We start from the raw sequence: 22,818 nt of genomic DNA, 5'->3' as shown, positions 1-22,818 counted from the left end.
GATGCACATATCTCAAAAGGGGCCTAGTGAAAGACCTTCTGTAGAGATAGCCTTCTGCTGGCAGACAGAATCTGGCCGACTTCAATCTAATTTTGTGTGCTTCCTTTTTGTCAGCTAGCAGCCTACTATCTCTGAGAAACGCAACTATGGCGTCCATCTAGCTTAGACCCATCTTTACACACATTGCTTCGTATTTTTTGATGAGGGGCTTTATACTTGGGCATGACGAATAATCAACCATTATCGTTCTTGCCTTACCTGATTTCATTGCGCTGGCTAGGTTAGCTAGGGTGTCGGTGTGACTATTATCATCTCAGCTAACCTACTATAGCTGACGATTCTCAAACAGTGTTAGCAGCTTGACAACCTCTTTGACATAGGCTATCATCCTCTCATCTCGAGTTACATATTCACCTGTTGCTTGATTTACAATAAGCTGAGAGTCATAGAAGACTACCACCTTGTCGGTCTCTATGGCTGCTACTAGCTTCAGCCTTGCAATTAGTGCCTCATATTTTGCTTCGTTATTTGAGGCCTTAAACCCAAACAAATAGATTGCTCTATCATTCGCCCATCCGGTGATACCAGTACTACTTCTGCCCCTGCTCCCTGCCAATTTGAGCTTCCGTCGACAAAAAGTTGAAAGGAGTCTCCGATGTAGATATCGCAAGGCTTTGGTTTATCTTTTTCCTTCTGCGCTACTAGTGTGGGGTTCTTTGGCCCCAGTTAGGTTTCCTCTTGTTCTCCTGGACATCCTAAGCCGTGGCTCACCGGTGCCCGCCTTGGGATTACTCCTAGAGCAAATTCTGCCACGAAGTCAACTAGGACTTGGCCCTTGATTGCTATTCTAGGCCTGAACTCCAAGTTGTATTGGCCTACCACCACTGCCCATTTGGCTACTCTGCTTGTCAGATCTCCATGCTATAACAGGGACTTTAGGAGATGCTCAGTCAGCACCACAATCTTGTGGGCTTGAAAGTAGTGATTCAACTTTTTGGAAGCCATCACCAGGGCTAGTGTTAACTTTTCCAAGGGCAGGTACCTGGTTTCTGCACTTGCCAAGGTCTTGCTTACGTAGTATACTGGCTTCTATTCCCCCTCCTCTTCACAGATTACCACCGTGCTGACAGCGTGGTCTGATACTGCCAAGTACAAGAATAGTTTTTCTCCAGGTTTTAGAGTTGACAAAACTGGAGTTGTTGTCAGGTACCTTTTCAAGTCGGCAAGGGCGACTTCGCATTCTTCTGTCTACAAAAATCTGTGGCCTTCTTCAACAATTGAAAAATGGTTTACATTTATCAGAACTTCGGTTGATAAATCTGTTCAGGGTTGCTACCTTGCTGGTCAAAACCTGGATTTGCTTGACTTTTGTCGGGCTCTTTAAGTCAAGGATGACCCTAATCTGATCTGGGCTTTGTTCAATGCCCCTCCTGGTGACTAGGTATCCCAGAAACTTACTGGATCTAACTCTAAATGCACATTTGGAGGCATTGAGCCGAAGTCAATATGATCTCAGGATATCAAAGACCTTCTGCAAGTCCGCCAGATGATTACCTAGTTTCTTTGTCTTCACGACCATGTCGTCGATGTAGACTTCTACTGTCCTCCCAATCAGATGCTTAAACATCTTGGTTACCAATCTCTGGTATGTTGCTCATGTATTCTTAAGCCCGAAAGGCATCACTCTGTAACAATAGAGTCCTTTCGGGATGATGAATGTTGTATTCTCTTCATCTGGGGCATACATTGCTCTCTGGTGGTAACCTTTGTATGCGTCCAGGAAACTCATCCTCCCATGCCCTGAAGTGGCATCTACTCATTGATCAATCTTGGGCAATGGAAAACTGTCAGTGGGGTAAGCTTTATTCAAGCTGGTGAAGTCCACATAAACCCTCAATTTGTTGTTATTCTTTTTCACTACCACTGTGTTGGATAGCCATGTAAGGTATTTCACCTCCCGAATGGCCTAGGTTTCTAACAGCTTGTCCTCTTCCTCCTCGAATGCCTCCACATGTATCAATGTCGGTCTTTGTGCCTGCTGGATGATAGGTTTAGCCGACTTGTCCACATTGAGCCTATGACAAGTGACCTCAGGGTTAATGCCAAGCATCTGATAGGGCGTCCAGGCAAACACTTCTATGTTTGCTCGCAGGAAAGTCTCCAACTCCTTTTCCTCCTCCTCGACTAAGCCTGAGCCGAGAAGAAAAAAGCGCTCCTCATCACCTTCTTAGACCAGAATCTTCTGCAAAGCTTCCTCACTCTTGTCGATTGGTTCTTTGTCGACATCATCTAAGACCTTCATGTCCTCGTTCTCAATTTTCACTGTCTCTGCTTCCCGTGTGTTGCAGGTGGACTTCATTGTTGCCATGGAGCAATTTTTCGCTTACACCTGATCCCATCTAACCTCTTCAATCCCCTGTTCAGTTAGGAATCGCAATAGCTGGTGCAGCATTGAGGGAGCATCCCTCATTGCGTGCAACAACAGTCTTTCCAAAATAACATTGTAAGGGGAGAGGGTGTCAATTATTGTAAACTCTGTGCTTACCTTCTTGGTGCCTGCATGTACTTCCAAACTCGTGGCTCCTAGAGGCCATGTAGGCGTCCCATTGAATCCAATCATCGGGCTGTTGAATTGTTCTAGATCATTTGGGTTAAGGCCAAGCTCTTTGTAACATCTAACATACATGATGTCACAAGAACTACCTTGATCAACCATTATGCGCCTTACTTGGCATTCTCTTATTTTCAGTGTTATCACCAGGGCATCGTTGTGTGGACGCTGCACCATATGCAGGCCTACCTCAGTAAAAGAAACCATTGGTCCTTGGTACTCATTTGTCCTAGGCTTCTTTTGTTGGACCTGATACACGTGTTGCAGGTGCCTTACTCTCTGGGTCTCCCCTCGTACATCATTCTCATTAACCTTCGAGTGAATCACATTGATCACCCGAGGTCTATCTACTTGTTGTGGTAGCGATAGTGGAGATGGTGCTACTAGTGCCTGGGGAAGCCTCGGATGCTCTTCTTTTGTCCTGGCCTCATCTACTATGTCTCTTGGGTGACCCTGTCTGACCATATCCTCTAAGTGCGTCTTCAGAGCCCTGCACCCCTGAGTCAAGTGCCCATCCTCATTATGGTAAGCACAGTGTTTCCCAATGCTCCTCTCCATAACCTCACCAGGGATCTTCTCGAGCGCTCTGTAATACGGCTGGTTCCTGATCCTTTCCTAAAGCTTTGTAGATAGGGATCCTGAATACAGTGGTGACTGCCTGTGGAGCCCTCAACCTTGTCTCTTGCTTATTTACACTGGAATTACCTCAGCCTTGCCTCGGCCAGCCGTTTCTCTTCTCTTGCTTTGGTGTCTTCATTCCTTGTGTGTTCTCTTCTGCTCTGGCATATTTCTCAATCTGTGCCGTGAGCTCCTCCATACTTTTTGGTAAGGTTCTGCTAGCAATTTTCGAAGTGACCATTCATCATCCAGGCCGTTCTTAAAAGGATACGACCGTTAGCTCCTAGTTATAAGCTGGAATTAGGTTGAACACCTCGTAATATCTCTTGGCGTAAGCCTTGAGGCTTTCGCCATCGCTAATGTTCAAAGCTAGTAGGGAGTCTACCCTTAGTGGCTGCAACTTGTTCGTAACAAACCTGGCCACAAACATCTCGGCTAGACCTTTCCAATTCTTCACAGTTCCCCTCGGCAACTTATGAAACCAATCAGATGCTATCTCACCAAAGGATGAGGGGAACACCTTGCACAGTAGCTGCTCATTCCTGCTCCACAAAACCATTGAATTTAAATACAAGCCGACATGAAAGTTCGGATCAGACTTACCGTCATAAATCTGGAATGTGAAATCTCTTTGGGGCCTCAAACGCATCCAACTGCACCGAGAACGGCGTCCTCAGCTGACGGAGGATGTGATCTCGGCATTGTGCTGCTTCCTCTGGAGGTAGTCTCTCAAATCCTCATTTGTTTGACTGGGAGCTCGGTTATCAACAGATTTCATCCTTTTTGGCACGCTGCTCCCAGTGTAATTGTGCGTCCGTTTGGACTTCTCCTCATCCACTACATCAAAACAAAGGCCCTTCCCCTGGATGTGCCGAGGTTCTTTAATATAGATCCCCTTGGTTCATGGTGTCTTCTGTGATTCATCTCTCATTGATTCTGTTCGCCCGACATCTTGTGACGGCCGATGTGAATGTTCCTTTCCCTTGCTGTGCTACGGGACTACTGGGATTATTTTCTGCTTCCTTTTCTAGGTATCATTCTTGGTCGTTGGTGCTGGCATGTCCTGCAATGGGAATAATGGTTGCATCATGTTGTTCTACATTATGAAGTTGACAAACGACTGTAGATCTGCCACCTTGTTTTCCATTCATTTCATCTTGTAGCTTCTTAGGTATCTATCCTTCCATACCTAGAGGTTGCTTTCATTGTAATACTCATCTCGGCCACCTTTCTTCGGGGCGTTACCCTCTTTGTCGACGTTCTTCTTTCCAGGATTCGGATTTTGTGCTCCTTCATTATAGTTTTCCTCCCCGACGTTAGGATCTACATGCTCACCACTCTCACTGTGGATGTCGAATCTTTTCTTCTTGGCCGTTGTTAGCCATCTATTCTTCTTAAGTTTCTATAGACGACGCCAAATTGTGGGTGTTTATTTCCAACCACACAACCAAAAAGGGAACTCAGCTAGAGAGCACCGGCAAAATAGATTAAGCCCAACAACCTATTAACAAGAATATGAGAATCAGACGGTGGTTCGTCCACCCGGGGGCACTCCGATGATCAAGTCAGTAATTAATATCTTTTAAAGATAGCAAATAGTGCTTAAACTCACCAGAAAGAACTTACCTTTGACCCATAAGGGTGCCTTACTTTTATAACTAGCAGTGACCTGATTCGTTTAGAAGCATCACTTCAATGGACTCAGGCTCAATGCTCATCTAGACCCTCATCTAGATAGAGATAAACTCTTCTTAAGCCATATTTTTATCCAAACTGAGATCCTTCTCTATTCTAAGACTCTTGTCCCTTATCTGCTTATCTTGGATTCCGGTATCTCCGCAGATAACTTCGGCCTAGCCGAGATCATTCAACTGCATGATCAGGCCACGTAACACCTCGTCTGACACTTCGACGTCACCTTAGCCACGTGCTGTCATCCACAAAATACTTCCCCACACTAACCATTAGATGTAGTAGATTAATTTGAACCATTCAATATACACATTTGTTCACCTAATCATTTGTAATCAATTATATTATTTGATTATGTTAGGTTTTCTAAATTTATAAAAGGGGAACTTACTTATAAGTCCCATATACAAAGTTCAAGACTCAGCTAATTCTCAAACAAAACACTTGCACCAATTAGTCCTATACATTTTTAATTGTTACCAATTTTTTTTTTTTTTTTTTTTTTTTTTTTTTAAATTTATAGACACTGTTACATCTTACTACCGTCGGACTTCTGTCAAACTGTCGCTGGAGACTCGTCGGAATGTTCAACATCACCAGGAAGTCGTCCGAGTATCGCCGGGAAGTCGCCGGAGTTTCACCAAAAGTTCACCGGAGTGTTAAGGACGTTAATGGAAGTCGCCAGAATGTTCTGGACGTTAAGAATATCATTGGAGACTCATCGGAATGTCTAGAATATTGCCAAAAAAAAAAGAATAAATGGAGAAATTAGAGCGAAAAAACATAGTAAAATGTGCTAAATATTGATAAACTAAAAGGAAAAAAAATGAAACGATAAAAAACAGCAACAATGGGAAAAACATATGCTATTTTCCAATTTTTGTGAAGTTTAAGCAAATAATCTCCAATATTAATCAAGCTGAAAAATAAGTTTTGAAACTGTAAAATGTTACAGTTTCAAAGAAAAAATTTATAAAGCATTTATCCTTATTAATCAAACTGAAAAACATGTTATGAAACTGTAAAATTTTACAGTTCTAAAGAATGTTATGAAATTGCAAAATTTTACAGTTTTATATCATGATTCATTCCAGCACCAAAAAAATTTGAAACTGCAAAATTTTACAGTTTTAAACCATGATTCATTCCAGCACCAAAAAAAATTTGAAACTGCAAAATTTTAAAGTTTTCACCGCTGTAACTAAAACTCGAAAACTACTTGTTCAGAATTTGAAAATTTTCTCCATTAGAACAGAAAAAGAGAAGTGTATAGCAGAGAAAATATAAAAAAAATAAGAGATCGAAGGAGAAAGACGGATATAGAGAGAGGATTGTACTCCAGCAATTATTTTTTGTTTAGATCTAGCCAAATCTGATGTAGATCTACTCAGATTTGAGTAGATCTACTCATCTTTTTTGTTGAAAATTATATCTTCTTCACCGTCGGTGAGGGTGAAGTCACGAGTTGATTTCGATGGTTGGTGGTTACCGGTGAATCCCGATCAATAGTGGTCGTTGGTCACCCGTAACTATATATTAGAAAGAGAAATAGAATAAGAATGACATGATTACCGGTCGTCGTCCATGACAAAGAAGATGAGAGAAAAATGCAGAAAAAAAGAGAGAGAAAAACGTAAAGAGTGAGGCAAAAAGCAGAGAGAGAGAGAGAGAGAGAGAGAGAGAGAGGAAAAGTAGGACTTTTGGGTCTACTCAAAAAGTTGTTGGATTAAATAGTGTACACATATTTTAAATAGGACTTGTGGGTAATTTTTCCTTTATAAAATGATTTGTACGTCTCAGTCAAAAATATTAAAATAAAACATAAAATTTATTTTGTTTTGTGTGATTTGTGGTCACTTATTTGTTATGATTTAAATATAATGAGATAATTTTTATGTAATTTTAAACTAAAATATCACTACTAATTTTTTTTTTCATTCAAATTAATGGGAAGTGTATACATATGCTATATTTTAGAGTGAATTTCATTTTTTTAAAAACTTAAGTGAAATTAACACAACAAAAAGATAATTTTATCTCAACTTCTCCAAATTTAAAATTAGATTAAGATGTTAATAAAAATAAAATATTTGATCTAAAATATATAATATAATTAAGAATTATTTGGGACATTAATTTATAAATCTCTCTTCACCTATTTATATTCTACTTAGTTCAAATTATTTTCTTATATTTCAATAAGTCCTACGGAGACATAGTTACAAAAATACCTCTAATAATAATAGGGTGAAACGCTCATTAATGTTCACATTGATAATATGAATGTTCCATGATGTGAACATTCACACTGTCAAATTTATTTAATGTGAATGTTCACATCACTAAGTTGTTAAGAGTTCAAAAAATATTTTTGAGGATAAAATTATTTATAAAATACCTTAAATATGAGAATTAAGATTTGATGAATCAAATATCTAAAATAATAGTACTTATTGGAATACAAAAATATTTTATGAACTAATTGGGATACAAGTACTCAATAAAAGATTTTCTAATAAATTTCTCATTAAATTAAAATATAAAATAAATAATGATTAAAAGATTGATCTAATATATGTCAAACCATAATAATTTTATTTTTTATTTCACAACCATCAAATCACCTACAAAAAAAAGTCAAAATTTATCTCGAACATAATTTTTTTAGTCAGATTAAAATAGTTAAAAAGTCAAAATATCAGGTTAAATTAGCTCATCCTAAATGAGAACTTTCTATATAAATGAGTTTTGAAAAAGAATATTGAGGATTTTTTAAAATTTTTATTTATAAAATCGACACTATCAGCTCTTTCAAGAGATTTTTGAATCTCTCGCAATCCTAAGGACTGAATAAATATTGGTTTTAATTTTCATATGAAAATTTAATCTTTAAACCATATCTATTCTCATGTTTAGAAATCCGTTTGTGCTAATATAACTCATTAATAAATAAGTAATATTTTTCTTTCATGGAATTATCCAAGAGAGAGAGAGAGAGAGAGGAGGAGAGAGAGAATGTTACACGGTGACAACATGGCATGTGGTGTTATCGGAGGTGCAGTTACCACATGTGACAGCATTTCGAAATGGGCCAGTATCAGGATATTTGGCCCAACCTGATTCTCCACTGCATGGATCTACACTGAAATTCCAATCATTCTTTCCCAACGACTTTCCTATTTCCTTTAGAGCTTCCACTGCAAAAAGACAAAAACACATACTAATATTTTTATACTTATATATAAAGAATCCGAGACTCTTTACCAAATATATATCTCCCTCATGGAATTAAATTTGAAATTTTATAAATTTAACAACACGTTACTAACATTCTTACAAAAAACAGCACGCTACTAATATTATATATATATATATATATATACATACATACCTTCAGACAAGGGAAGAGTGAATTCGGAGGCAACAGCAGCCAACAAAATGACTACAGTGAGTGAAGCAAGAAGTAGAGACGACATTTTTTTTAAGTGCTTGAGAGAACACACAACTTATTAGTAAGGGTAATGTTATATAACCAGCAAAAGCACTATATATATTTTTAGTTGCGGTATTCAATTATATAACTTATTATGTTATTAATTATGATTTATTATAATGTTGATTATAAAATTATTTTAGTTTTGATATAAGAGTTCTTTGTTATATCTTATGTGATGTTTGGTTATAATTTATTTTTTTTAAAGTTATAACTTCCATAATATTGAGTTATGCCATTTACGATAATCAAACTCATAAATGGCATAACTTGCATATGGTATTACTCTACTTAAACATTTAAAAAGTTAGGCAAATTACATGGTTATTTTCTCTAATTTGATTCTTATGTATTTTGGTCTTTATATTTTTAATTGACTTGATTTTTATTGATATCACAGACCAGTTCTAGTTCAGAAAACTACAACAATTCAAGGAGTTCAAGGAGCTAAGTCGGGGAAAGTCTATGGTACATTTTGTATAAAAAATGTACGGTACATACAAAATCAATGGTTAGGATTGAGCCACATCATTAAAAGTGACCTGCTAAACAAGTCACTTTTTATAGTTATGAGCTAAAATAATATTTCTTCATAACTATAATCAAATTGATCATAACTTAGCTATAACTACATCTCATAACCAACACCATGTTGTTCATAACTAATATCACATATTTCATAACCACATCTCATAACCAACATCATTTTAGTTATAACTAACATCACATATTTCATAATCATAATCACATATCTCATATCTCATAACCAACACCACTTTGATCATAACAAATATCACATATCTCATAACTATTGATCACATATCTCATAACCACATCTCATAACCAATCCCTTTGAGTCATAATCAACATCACATATCTCATAACCACTAGTCACATATCTAATAACCAACACCTTTTTGTCATAACTAATATCGCATATCTCATAACCACTAATCACACATCTCATAACTACTACCCACATACATCATAACCACATCTCATAACCAATCCTTTTGAGTCATAACCAACATCACATATCTCATAACCACTAGTTACATATCTCGTAACCAACACCTTTTTGTCATGACCAATATCACATATTTCATAACTACTAATCACATATCTTATAATTAATACCTTTTTGCTCATAACCACATCACTTTGATCATAACCAACATCACATATCTCATAACTATTAGTCACATATCTAATAACCAACATCACATATCTCACAACCACTAGTCACATAACCAATATCTCATAACTCATAACCATTAATACATATAGCATAACCACACCCTTTGACACCACTTTGCTCATAACCATTACCCACATATCTCATAACCACTAACACATGTAGCATAACCAAATACCCTTTGACACCACTTTGCTCATAACCATTACCCACATATCTCATAACTACTAACACATATAGCATAACCAAATACCCTTTGACACCACTTTGCTCATAACCATTACTCACATATCTCATAACCACTCATAGCTATTACCCACATATCTCATAACTACTAACACATGTAGCATAACCAAATACCCTTTGACACCACTTTGCTCATAACCATTACCCACATATCTCATAACAACTAACACATATAGTATAACCAAACACCCTTTGACACCACTTTACTCATAACCATTACCCACATATCTCATAACCACTCATAACCATTACCCACATATCTCATAACCACTAACACATATAGTATAACCAAACATCCTTTGACACCACTTTACTCATAACCATTACCCACATATCTCATAACCACTAACACATATAGCATAACCAAACACCTTTTGACACCACTTTGCTCATATCTCATACCCACATATCTCATAACCACTAATACATATAGCATAACCAAACACCTTTTGACACCACTTTGCTCATAACTATTACCCACATATCTCATAACCACTAACACGTATAGCATAACCAAATACCCTTTGACACCACTTTGCTCGTAACCATTAGCCACATATCTCATAGCCACTAACACATATAGCATAACCAAACACCATTTGACACCACTTTGCTCATAACCATTGCCCACATATCTCATAACCACTAACACATATAGCATAACCAAACACCCTTTGACACCACTTTACTCATAACCATTACTCACATATCTCATAACCAACATCACATATATCATAACTACTAATCACATATCTCATAACCAAACACCCTTTGACTTATAACTATACCACTCTGCTCATAACCAAAATCACATATCTCGTAATCAGTAATCATATATCTCATTACCTTTACCCACATATATTATAACCACATCTCATAACTAGCACCCTTTGTTTCATAATCAATATCACATATATCATAACTACTAATCATATATCTCAGAACCACTACCCACATATAGGGGTATAAATTTAGCCCATGAGCTCGCGGCACACCCCAAGTCCGCTCGTGCCCTGGGTAGGCCTAACTAGGCTTGAGTCTAAACCCAACCTAAGACCCTGAGCTATGTGTTCTAGAGCCCGACCCGACCCTGGTGTGTTATGGAGTGTGACCTATCCCGTGAGATCGCCCCGAAATTTTCTTTCCCATCTAGCTCGACCTGACCCCAATGGCTCCTTGCCCCCATTGTCAGTGCAATGGTCAAAAATTTAAATCAAAACAATTTGAAAGAGTCATATAATCGTTAATTCCACCAACAATCAATTTTATTTTATTTTTATTTTTATATATATAAATTAACTCCTCCCTCCCAAGTCCTATAAATACCACCCCTCTCACATTGTATTTCTCACAACAAATTTGTTTCTCAAACTCTCATTCTCTCTAAACTCTCATACATATACAAATCTTTGGCCGTAGTTATGATTTTATCAATTTGTACATATCTTATAGAACTGTTGAAAATGAATATTACGATTTTGTTGTACTGTTTTGCTATCTCAGCTCTCTTCATCTATCAAACATCTCTCTCATTCCTTACTGTCACTGTAGATATCTCCGATGTTCCTTATCGGAAACAACACCATCTTTGACATTATTTTCATAGACGACAAGTCCGTTCAGTCTCTCTTACTCATATTCCCTTTCCTTTCGCTCTATTGGTTAATTTTCTCTAACTCTCATTTTCTGTTCCATGGCTATAAGTCATGGATTAAATTATTTGATTATTGTCATTACATTCTGTGTTTATTTGTATCATTAGAGATCTCGATTGGTGATTAAATTATTTAAAAAATTTAGATGTTTTTGTTACACCAATTAGTGGATAGTTACATAATTTTTGGTTAATGTTATGAAATTTTGGAAATTAGTTACGACATTTGTGATTTTCTAGAATTTTAAACAATTTCGTTACGCCAATTAGTGATGCAGTTATGTATTTTCTATTTTATATCACAAAACTTTGTGACTTGATTACAATATTATGGTCTGTTTGGTAACTATTCCGTTTTTAGTTTTCAGTTTATAGTTATAAAAATTTTAAAAGCTGTCATAAAAACTTGTTTGATAATTTTTTTTGGTTTATAAGGTGTCGTTTGGTAACACTTACGTTTTCAGATTTCTGTTTATATTTACAAAAATTTAAAAAACTCAAATAAAAACTTGTTTGGTAAAATTTTTGATTTATAAATCAGTGGTCTCAGTTTATAAATTTGGCCAAAAAATGAAAATACAAAAAATATGTTTCCCTTTTGAGTTTTTTTTTTTTTTTACCACCCAACACTAACCACCACCCGCCACCATTTTCCACTACCGTCTTCCGCCACCACCACCCACCCCCTACCACCACCTGCCACCACCACCCATCACCCGCCACCATCACCCACCACCCACCACCGACCTGCCACCCACTCACCACCACCACTACCCACCCCTCACCACCACCACCACCACCTACTTGCCACCACCACTCATCACTTATCTGCCACCACCATCCACCACCTGACACCACCAACTACCCACCACTACCAGCCACCTGCCACCCACCCACCCACTCGCCACCACCACCCATTACCACCCCCCACCACCACCCACCCGCCACCCACCTGCCACCACTACCCACCACCACCACCCACTCGCTACCACCTACCACCCGCCACCGTCACCCACCCACCCACCACCACCACCACCTGCCACCTACCCGCTATCCGCCACCCACCTGCCACCACCACCACCACCCACTCGCTACCACCCACCACCCGCCACCGTCACCCACCTACCCACCATCACCACCCACCATCACCCGCCATCTGCCACCTACTTGCCACCACCCACCACCCACCACCACCACCACCACCACTACCACCATCACCCACTCGCTACTGCCCACCACCCGCTACCATCACCCACCCGTTACCACCCACCATCCGCCACCCACCTACCACCACCTGCCACTACCACCACTACCACCCACTCGCTACCACCCATCACCCGCCACCGTCACCCACCCATCCACCGTCACCACTTTCCACCACTTGCCATTTCTCACTCTTTTTTATATTTTTAAAATTTTTTAAACATTTTGTCAATTACCAAACACGTTTGTAGTTTTTGTTTTTCTAAAAATAAATAAAAATCAGTTTATAAAATTTTTGTAAACATAAACTGAAAACGTAAACGTTACCAAACACAACCTAAATGATTGTCTCAGTTTATAAATTTGAGGAAAAAACGTAAACAAAAAAAATGAGTTTACGTTTTCAGTTTTCAATTTTTTTTTCAATTAATTTATTTTCAATTATTTTTTTCAAATGATTTTTTTTGAAATAAATTTTTTTTTCAAATAAATATTTTTTTAATTATTATTTTTCAATTAATTTTTTTTTTCAATTAACTTTTTTTTTTCAAATAATTTTTTTTCAATTATTTTTTCAATTAATTATTTTTTTTCCCAATTAATTTTTTTTTCAATTATTTTTTTAATTAACTTTTTTCAATTATAATGTGTGTGATCCCATTGTTATAAATAATAAAAATAAATATAAATATTTTAGGCCTGAACAAACATATTTTTTAGTTTATATTTTTAAAATTTTGTAAACATTTGTTCAAACCAAACGCATTTGTAATTTATGTTTTTCTAAAAATAAACAAAAATCAATTTATAAAATTTTTGTAAACATAAACTAAAAACGTAAATATTACCAAACACTACCTTATAGTTTCTAAAATTTTGTCTATTATGTTTACGCCAATTTATAGTGTGATTATACATTTTGTAATTGATGAGTAAAATATTTTTTTTATTAATTTTACTTAATAAAAATATATAAGAATTTATATTAAAAATAAATAAAAAAAATTTGGGTATAAATTGATAAAATTATAAATTAATAATTTATTTTATTATAAGACTCTAATTATTTTAATTTTTTATTATGATTATTACATAATTCCCCCTAATAATTTCGCCCAAAAATTTGGAACAAACATCCAAATTTCCAAATTTTGTGAAAATCAAAATTCCCTCCTCTCATGACAAATCCCTCAGACCCTTTCTTCATCCCAAACGTCTTCAAAAATTACTCTCTCTCTCTGTCTCTCTCTCTGCCCTTGCTACGGCCGAGACCTGCGCCGCCGCATCATCTACCACGGAGAAAAGCTCCCAAAGCTGTTGACAAAGATCTGTATAGGATCTCGCCGGAGCTCCTTCTCGCCAAGCACCGAAGAGTGAGTTTATTCTGCCTTTTTCTTTTCCTCCTCGTTTTAGCAAGCTACATGCCTCAATGTATGTCTCTCTTTCTCGCTCTGCTACTTGTTTCTGTCCCTTTCTCCATCTCCATTCTATGAAACCCTAGACCGAAATCCCCTTCTTCGAAACTGCCCCTTTCACGTGAACTCACTGGGTTGGTTTATAAAATTAGGAAAATATGATTTGAATAGGTTTAGGTTTTTTATGTTTGTTAGTTGTGTTGATTCCATATATATATATACACTTGAAATTTGGCTTGTGTGAAATCTGATGTGTTGGTAATTGAATTTTGTAACCATGTAACTGATATGAGACTAATTTTTTATTTGCTTATTGAAATCTGTTTATTTTTCTAACAATTACTCTTGTGGTGGCTTGATTTTCCTATGAGAAACAAAATTAAAGTGGTTTGGATGTATTACCTTTAGCAATTTTCTGGGAATTGTATAAACTGAGAAATGAATGGATATTTTGATGTTACTGTATAAACCCATTCAACATACCCTATTTGCTTATTGGACTTTTGTTCTGCAACCCAACTCTGAAGAATCATGATTTGAGGCACCTTACTAGGAACATAGATTACTATTAATTCAAATAATTTGTTAAACAAAAGAAGTGTTTGTGCTATAATCAGTTGAGAGATTACTAAAATAGGTCCATGAGATATATACCTTTTAGTTTAGGGTTACTTTTCCTTTCTTTTCTTTCTTCCCCCCTCACCTTGCATTTTGAGTTGTCTATGACTCTTTTCTGTTGGATTGATTGTTTAAATTCTGCCTTCTCAACCCTGATTTGACTAAGAACCAAACCCATTTAAGATAGTTCATCTAAATGGTTAGGCCTCCATAATCCAGGCCATAAATTTGTTGGACCTTCGGTGTAGTGTTCATAATCTTGACCTTCTTTAAATTTTTAGCATGTTCTCTTTTGGGATTGGTTAGAATTATCTATTTGTTTTGGTTTTTGAGGGAATTGTAGAGAACTATACAAGAATTGAAGTAATAAATATGTTGGGCAATTTGTGAGCTCACCTATGTCATTAATCTGGCACTGTCATGTGTGATTATCTTCTTTTTGAGATGTAAAAAATGTTCAATACATATTTTCTTTACATATTATCTTCTTTTTGAGACATTTCTCGTTCTGCTTTGTTATGTTTATCTCCAAACAGGCTGCTTGTTTTATTGATTCGGCTATCATCATTTTACTTGTGTTCTTACTTCTATTCACAGGCCCAATTATTATTATTTACCTTTTGCTTTCTGCATATAATGGCTGTAGTTGATTCAAGGAGACTGATTTCAAACATTTTTTCATTTTTTTTGGCGTTTTGTTGTTAATTAGAAGGTTCTCTAACATTTTGTGATCTATAGCTCTTACATGAGGTGTACGGTGCATCTATGTTTGTGTGCATAAGATCAAATGTTCATGGATCTACCAATTTATAAGAGACTTCCATGTTTTGTCATCAATTAGTGGATATTAAATAATATGTACTCAAGATATTTTAGTGACTGTTCTAAACAAAACAAAATGTGATTAGTCTAGTCTAGTCCAGTCTAGTCTAGTCTAGTAAGCTCTCTCTATCACCAACAAGAAAAGGTTGGTTGTCTGCAAAGTCATCCCAATATATATGTATATTTATATATATTTACCTACACAAATTTGCTAGCATATATAAACACGAAAATTACTAGTTTTTTAACCATTCCATACACAGAAATCACTTAAAGTATTAAGTGATAAATCCAATTTGAAAATATTATATTAGTGAGTGAATCTATTATAATTTGTTTTTCATAATAATTATAATATTGTATTTTGTGAGTAATTTCCATATGACTTTTTGACATAAATCATAGTTCTTAAGATACACATAAATCATAATTTTTGAGATAGATTTTGGACTCGATGGGTAACATTATTAATGTATTCAAAAAAAATTTGACATAGGCAATTGAATGTAAAATTGATCAACTTCAGCATAAAATTTATTTATCTAGAGGCAATATAACTCGTATAGTTATTTATTAACAATCCATACATTTGGTAAACATCCATCTAGTACTTTTAAATAATTCACCACTTCAATGTTTTTTAAATTTTTTCTGTAAAACTTTATTTTTATACTACTAATACTACAGCGTAATGATTGGTTCACTGGAATGAAATTAAATAGAAAGGAATAGTTATTCCTTAGCCTCTCTCTATAGAATGATTATTCTCTCATAATAATAAGAGATGATTTTATTTGTAATATATTTTTTATAATTTTTTTAGTGAACCAAACGTGAGAATGGACATTATGTGGAATGATTATTTCATCCACTTCATTGCAATGAACCAAACATAACATAAGGGCTAAAATTATTTGGGGTCCCTATTTTTTAGATAGAATTCCAAAGCCCGAGGCGGCCTTGCCCTCCTTGCCTCAGGACCGGCCTTGGTTGGATGGTTTCTAGCTTTGGTGAAAGAGTTAGCAATGTTTGGGATAGTGACCCATTGGTTAATAGATCAATAAAATGGGGCATAGAAAATGTGGTATTGTTCATTATTTTGGAATTTGGGACCACATTATTATTCAAATTAGCTCCAAGTTGGAAGGTCAATCTATTGGGAAGTTAGGATTCAACGTTAATTTTTGTTGTTCTTTCCATTGAATGGCAAGTAATGTAGGGTACCTTTTTCAATAGTAATATCAGTTTAGGTTAATTTCTAACAAAATTTCAGATAAACAAAAGTCTTTTCTAGGATGGTGAATTCTACAGGACAGCTTTTGTCAGGCATTTGATAGGAACAGGCAAAGATAGAAAAGGGGGATTGATGACTCTGATTTGGTCTTTAAAATGGAATCCAATGCTTTTCATGAAAAGGCAACCTCATTTTAGGGTCTAGATCCCTTATGTCTCTTACAAGAATGAGAGACTATCAGATAAATAAGAAATAGATAAAGTAATTGCAAATTTCAAAATTTAATTTTCATTTGCACCGAATACATATCTATACTCTATTAGTATGTAATTATTTTTTCGATTTTCATTTATCTGATATTTGTCCTACAAGAACTGTTATATGCCATTGATGTGTGCAGGCAAAATATAATGCCATGTTAGGTTGATTGGTATAGGGTATGTTGAATGATTGTGCACAACATCATGACTATTGTGCCTATACTCATTAATGTTGGAAAGTATGCATTTTCGACTATGTTAAGATATCAATGCTAACAATCAATATGGGTGGTTGGCCATTTTGGTGGAGCACTATGAAGCTTCTTAGGAGGTCTTGGAAAATGGTTTTGAGATCATTGTCATATCTCAATATATGGCTGGACTCTTTTTTCTCTTTTCTTTTCTGTTTTTTTCCTTCTGTTTTTTTTTTTGGTTGATGTATTACCTTTAGCAATCTCATTCTTTTTGGTTTTCTCCTTAATTTTCTCTTCAATGCAATGTTCCAATCACAAGCATCCTTTTAGGATGTGACACAAAAAAGGTGAAACTCACCATTTAAAAATAACATTTTGATTTAGTTTTCTTTTCCTTCTAAATCTTCAAATTTCAGAATTTATCACCAACTTGGTTTGGGAAATGAAATCAAAGCCAGAAAATCAGAGAAGTTGGGGGACTTGGTGGCTTACATCCACCATTTGGGGACATTGATTGTCAGCATCTATACAAAAGTCCTAGTCTAGTTTTCATATCTCTTTTCTGCTCCAACCAGAGCATTTTTTATGCAAAGTTGATCTTACAACCCATGCATTTTTTTAGATTATTGAACATGCAAGTTGAATTGGTCTGATAGGCACTCCAATTTACTTAATTGTTGATTTGTGATGGGGTTTAATGTGTTATCTGTGTGTTGGTGTGTAGGTTGATTATGTAATCATCATTGGCTCCTATTTCTTATTATCTACCAGTAATATAGTTGGAATTTGCATTTTTTTTTCTTTTTTCATTTCAATTTTTTAATTTTCATGGCTCCGAGTGCTGAGAAGTGCAAATACGATTACTGGATTATGTGGAACATTTGTATCTGGGTATCTACCGTAAGAGTCTCACGTCAGTTTTGTCTTAAGGGTGCAATTCTGGGTTTTGTGGTTTTGTTTTGTTTTTATTTGATTTTCTCTGCCTAGGTTGGTTTTGTATTTCAGAGCTCATGCTTTTGCAAATGGACTTCGCTTGTGAAGTTTTGTCATTCTTTTAACAATTTTTTCTTCATGAATTGTTTGTGTTAGTGAAATAGATTTTCTTCTAAACTAAGAAATGAAAAATAGAGAAAAGACCTAAAAATTAGGATACGGGTACAACCAACATACATTCGTAAAATATATATATAATTTTTAGTATTGTATTATATATAAACTCAAACCATTTTTGAGCCAATGGCCAACCACTTTATGCTTTTTTAGTAGGTCCTACACAAATTTCATTTCAATATCAAATCTACATTGTTTTTATTGTCCTTGTACATTTTGTTTTTATTCTTTATATGTCATATGCAATAGTGTTGTACACAAGTTTACTTGCTTGTTTAACTCCAATTTTAGTGTGAAACAAATAATAAATAAATAAAAATATAAAATTTCTGAAACCTCAATAGCATCAGAAATTTCGAGAATTGCTGGTAATTCCCCACCTACAACTTTGAGTGTAAAGTCCATGTTTTTCTGTGGCAGAATCATAGGGGGAATTGTAGTATCAAAAATCAAGTGCATAGTAATTTTTCAAAATTTTATATAATTCTTTTTATGATGACATGATAAATATATGAATATTTGCACAAATTTGCGTGATTTATCATGAGGATGACTTCCAAAATGTTGGAAACTAGACTAATAAGTTCAAAGAGGGACAAAGATACAAAGTACCCACCTTTTCCATCAAAGAATAACAAATAGCCCCAAAATATGGAAACTCGTCAACTAGTGGTTTGAAAATTAATCTGAAAACTCCCGTGAATCCAATATTTTGACCTAGATGAAAATATATACGAAAAAATATTAAAGTGGCATCTTATGGTAAAATTCCAATAACCGAACATTCTTTACTTTATATCATGTTATCCAATTTTTTAGTCACCTATTATTCTTCAAAAAGAGTGAAAGAGAACACATTGATTATCTATAAAATAAGTATTAGAAGTACTATACACACAAAAAATAAATAAATAATATAAATAAATAAATAAAATGTGAAAATAAAATAAATTTGAGAGTAGTTTTTAATAGTTTTGCTACTGGGAAAAGTTTTATTGATATGAGAAATAAGTTGAAGATCACCTGTATAGGTAATCCAATGCCGACTCTAGTTTTAACATCAAGTATGATACTTTTCCTATATGGTGAACTGCCAGTCTCCTTGCTGTACTGGTTTACTGTATGGTGAACTATTCTGGGTTCTGATTTCACGTAGGCTCTGTTGTTTTGAACTGCCATTCTAGTGTTGCTGCTATTTGAGGTGTTTTGTTTGCCTCAGTTTTGGTGTGGCCTCAACTGTTGGCCTTGTCTGGTTCTGCTAATCCAACTTCTGCTTATTCTGGTTTCCTTATCTATCTGTGTTGTTCTCTGTTTGATTTGTGGGTGGCTGTTCTTTGTTTGATCTGTTATTTGGGGGCTGTTATTTAGATGCCATTGTAGTGCTCTTGTAGTTTGGCTATAAGTTGGAATGTTCATCAGTTTTCCCAAGAAAACATGCATGGAATTCTTTGAAGCCCAAATTTTGTTGTGCCAATGTTCTTTTTAAGGATATTTTTTGGCTTATCGGATGCCACTGCCAGTATTATGTCAAGGCCATGCTTCCATAGCACTTTTTGTTGTCTTAGTAATATCAGATGCCTGCTCTGCATAAGTATTCCTGCTCTGGGTGTTGTGTCTGGTTGTTGGTTGGTCTGTTTTTTTCTTTTTTTCTTTTTTCTCGACTTCCTCATCAAAGATCAAACAGAAATCAAACAAACCTGTGAATTGTGCAGCCACAGTACCAAGAGTCAACTTTTAAAACTTGAGAGATGATAAGATAACTGATCTATATTGTTCAAGAATTGGCTTGGCAGAACTTCGAATTAGCTCTGATGTTGCCTATGCCACCATGTGTCAAAATTGAAGTAATTTAAGTAAAATAAAATAAAATGCTTTCATTATCATCACATTGAATCCAACAACAAATAAAAGGGTAAACTACCAATATGTCCTAATAACCAAAGCCATAGTTGTTGTCATTTATAATTACTCACTTTATGATATATAACTTCATGTAACTATAACATATTGATTGATGTTGGCTCAAATCATTTGGAAAATCCACTCCCACATTTTTATTATATTTTGAATTTTTTTGGAAAATAATAAGCTAGCACAAAAGAAGAAGAAAATTATATGAATGTGCTTTGCTTTCTATAACGTTGAAACCATCATATTTCCTTAATGTTATGTTTGGATCATAGATTTAGCTAGGGATTTGGAAATGGAAAGGGAAAGGGAAAATGTGTGTTGAATGTAATTATAAGAACATTTGTTTATTTAATTTTTTTTTGTATATATTTTTATTTAATTTTTTGTTGAAGTGGTCAAATGGTTGGTTGTGGTACATTTGTTTAAGTGTTTATTTATGTAATGGTTATTGAGACTTTGAACAAAGGTAGTAGACTTTCATCTTTGTTATTGTTTATGCAGTTTGTTAATGTCAAAAGATGTGCACAATAATATTTTTTCGTACATAGATTCTTTCTTTTCTCCCCACAATCATTAATTTCCTTATGTATTGTCTTCTTTACTAACTCTATTTCAATGTTCTGTTTTTGTTTGTTATAGGTCCTCAATTTCTCCATCTTAACGTAGAAGTAAAGCTATACCTCCTCCATCCCTTCATCTCTAGCGGTTGCATTAGCAGGTGTGTTTTTTAATTTATTTGCTTTTAATTAATAGCAGGGCACTGGCGGGTGTGCTATTTTATTTATTTGTGCTGTCTTTTTTTATTTATTTGTTTATTTTAATTGATAGCAGGGCACTGGCGGGTGTGCTACGTTATTTATTTGTGCTATCTTTTTTTATTTATTTGTTTATTTTAATTGATAGCAGGGCACTGGCGGGTGTGCTATTTTATTTATTTGTGCTGTCTTTTTTTATTTATTTGTTTATTTTAATTGATAGCAGGGCACTGGCGGCTGTGCTATTTTATTTATTTGTGCTGTCTTTTTTTATTTATTTGTTTATTTTAATTGATAGCAGGGCATTGGTGGATGTGCTATTGAATTTATTTGTGCTATTGAATTTATTTGTTTATTTTAGAGGGAGATGATGTCACAAGAGAAAGATTGAATTCATTTTTGGTTGAACTCAAATTTGTTGAATGACATGTAAATGTCTGGAAATTCTGAACTGATACTTTTGCTTCCCACCCACGACAAAAATAAACATAATTTTGAGGGACTAGAGAAATGTACATGTTTGAAAAGAAAGAACTCTAGGGCAAATACATCACAAGAGAGTCTGGTTCAAGTAAATTCATTAATTTTGATAGACATTTGAAAATTCTATACTGAGATTTTTGCCTACAGCCACCCATCACAGACGAAGCATGAACCCTCTAGAGTGTTTATTTTATTTTATTTTCAAGTGATTCTACATATATAATAATTGCTTCCAAAATTGTGTTGTAAGTAGTAGAGAGAATAAGGTATGGAGGGGATGTAAAATGAGAAGACAAATAGTTGTAGTCCTATTTAAACCCTCTTTAGGGATAATAAACGAGCTGAACAGTTGATTGTTATAACTTGCTTTGATAACTTTAGTGAATTTTAAAATTTCTTCAACTTTGGTTCGTTAAATTTTCGAGTTAATATCAAATGAGTTTTTCTCAAGCCGACCTGAAGTAGTTTGGTAGTTTTAGATTCATCAAACAGAGCCGAACAAGCAATTGACTATTCAAGTTCGGCTTATTTACTTAACGAACTGAGCTCGAACGAGTTTTTAATGAGCTGAACATAAGTCGAGCTCAAGTTGTTTGGTTCATTTATCACTCCTAAAGTTGTTGAAAAAGTTGCCAATGGTCGTTTTGTTTTTTGTAATGAATTAATAGTTCTTTTTCATATGAATTCTCTTTGTTTAAATATTGATTTTGAATTGTACGACATTGATTGATTCTATTTTTCCATTTTGCTGCTATTAATCTAGACCATCTAATTTGAGATAAATGGTATTGATAATGACCTTTTAACCAGTTTTTCCATTGATTTAGTCCAGAATTCCGAAGTTTCTTAGGTCTTAATTCATAATGAATTATTCCTTGTTTTCCAAAATAATCTTTTATTGAAGTCTTAAGAAAAAAAGACGTTCCGTGATATTGAAGAATAGATCTTAACTTGCACAAGGAGGATAAGTCAAAAAAATTCTGTGAATTCTAATTACTATCATTATATATAGTCGAAATAAAATTCATTTTATTTTTATTTGTTTTATTAATTCTTTGCTATAAAGTTATAAGTTTGATTAGTTATTTGCTATCAAAAATTTTATAGCCACATCATTTTAGTAGAGTTTTTTTGTATTAAAAGAAACGGTAAATTACACTCAACTCTCATGAGAATTGAAAAAAATACAATTAGTTCCACACTTTTGATATAATTATATTGGTTTCCCTTGAAATTTTAATTTAGATAACAATTAAGCCCTTTTTTGTCAGTAATGAAAATATAATATTTACTTTTTTCTAACT

The 22,818-nt window shown here is 34.9% G+C and overlaps 1 protein-coding gene across 1 annotated transcript; it reads right to left on the bottom strand.

Annotated features, from left to right (window-relative positions):
• Positions 1–2,383: 2,383 nt before the first annotated feature.
• LOC145798306 (uncharacterized) lies at positions 2,384–3,169 on the bottom strand. The gene is made up of 2 exons (XM_082885817.1): positions 2,939–3,169; positions 2,384–2,779 (listed from the first exon to the last, which is right to left on the bottom strand). Exons 1-2 carry the CDS (start codon positions 3,167–3,169, stop codon positions 2,384–2,386), a joined length of 627 nt encoding a protein of 208 aa, XP_082741943.1.
• Between the last annotated feature and the right edge of the window lie 19,649 nt (positions 3,170–22,818).

Source organism: Camellia sinensis, chromosome 8, assembly GCF_055761805.1.
Source record: "Camellia sinensis isolate YWXY chromosome 8, ASM5576180v1, whole genome shotgun sequence".
Lineage (NCBI taxonomy): Eukaryota > Viridiplantae > Streptophyta > Magnoliopsida > Ericales > Theaceae > Camellia > Camellia sinensis.
Note: the sequence above shows the minus strand (reverse complement) of the source record. Positions and strands in the feature narration are given on the sequence as shown.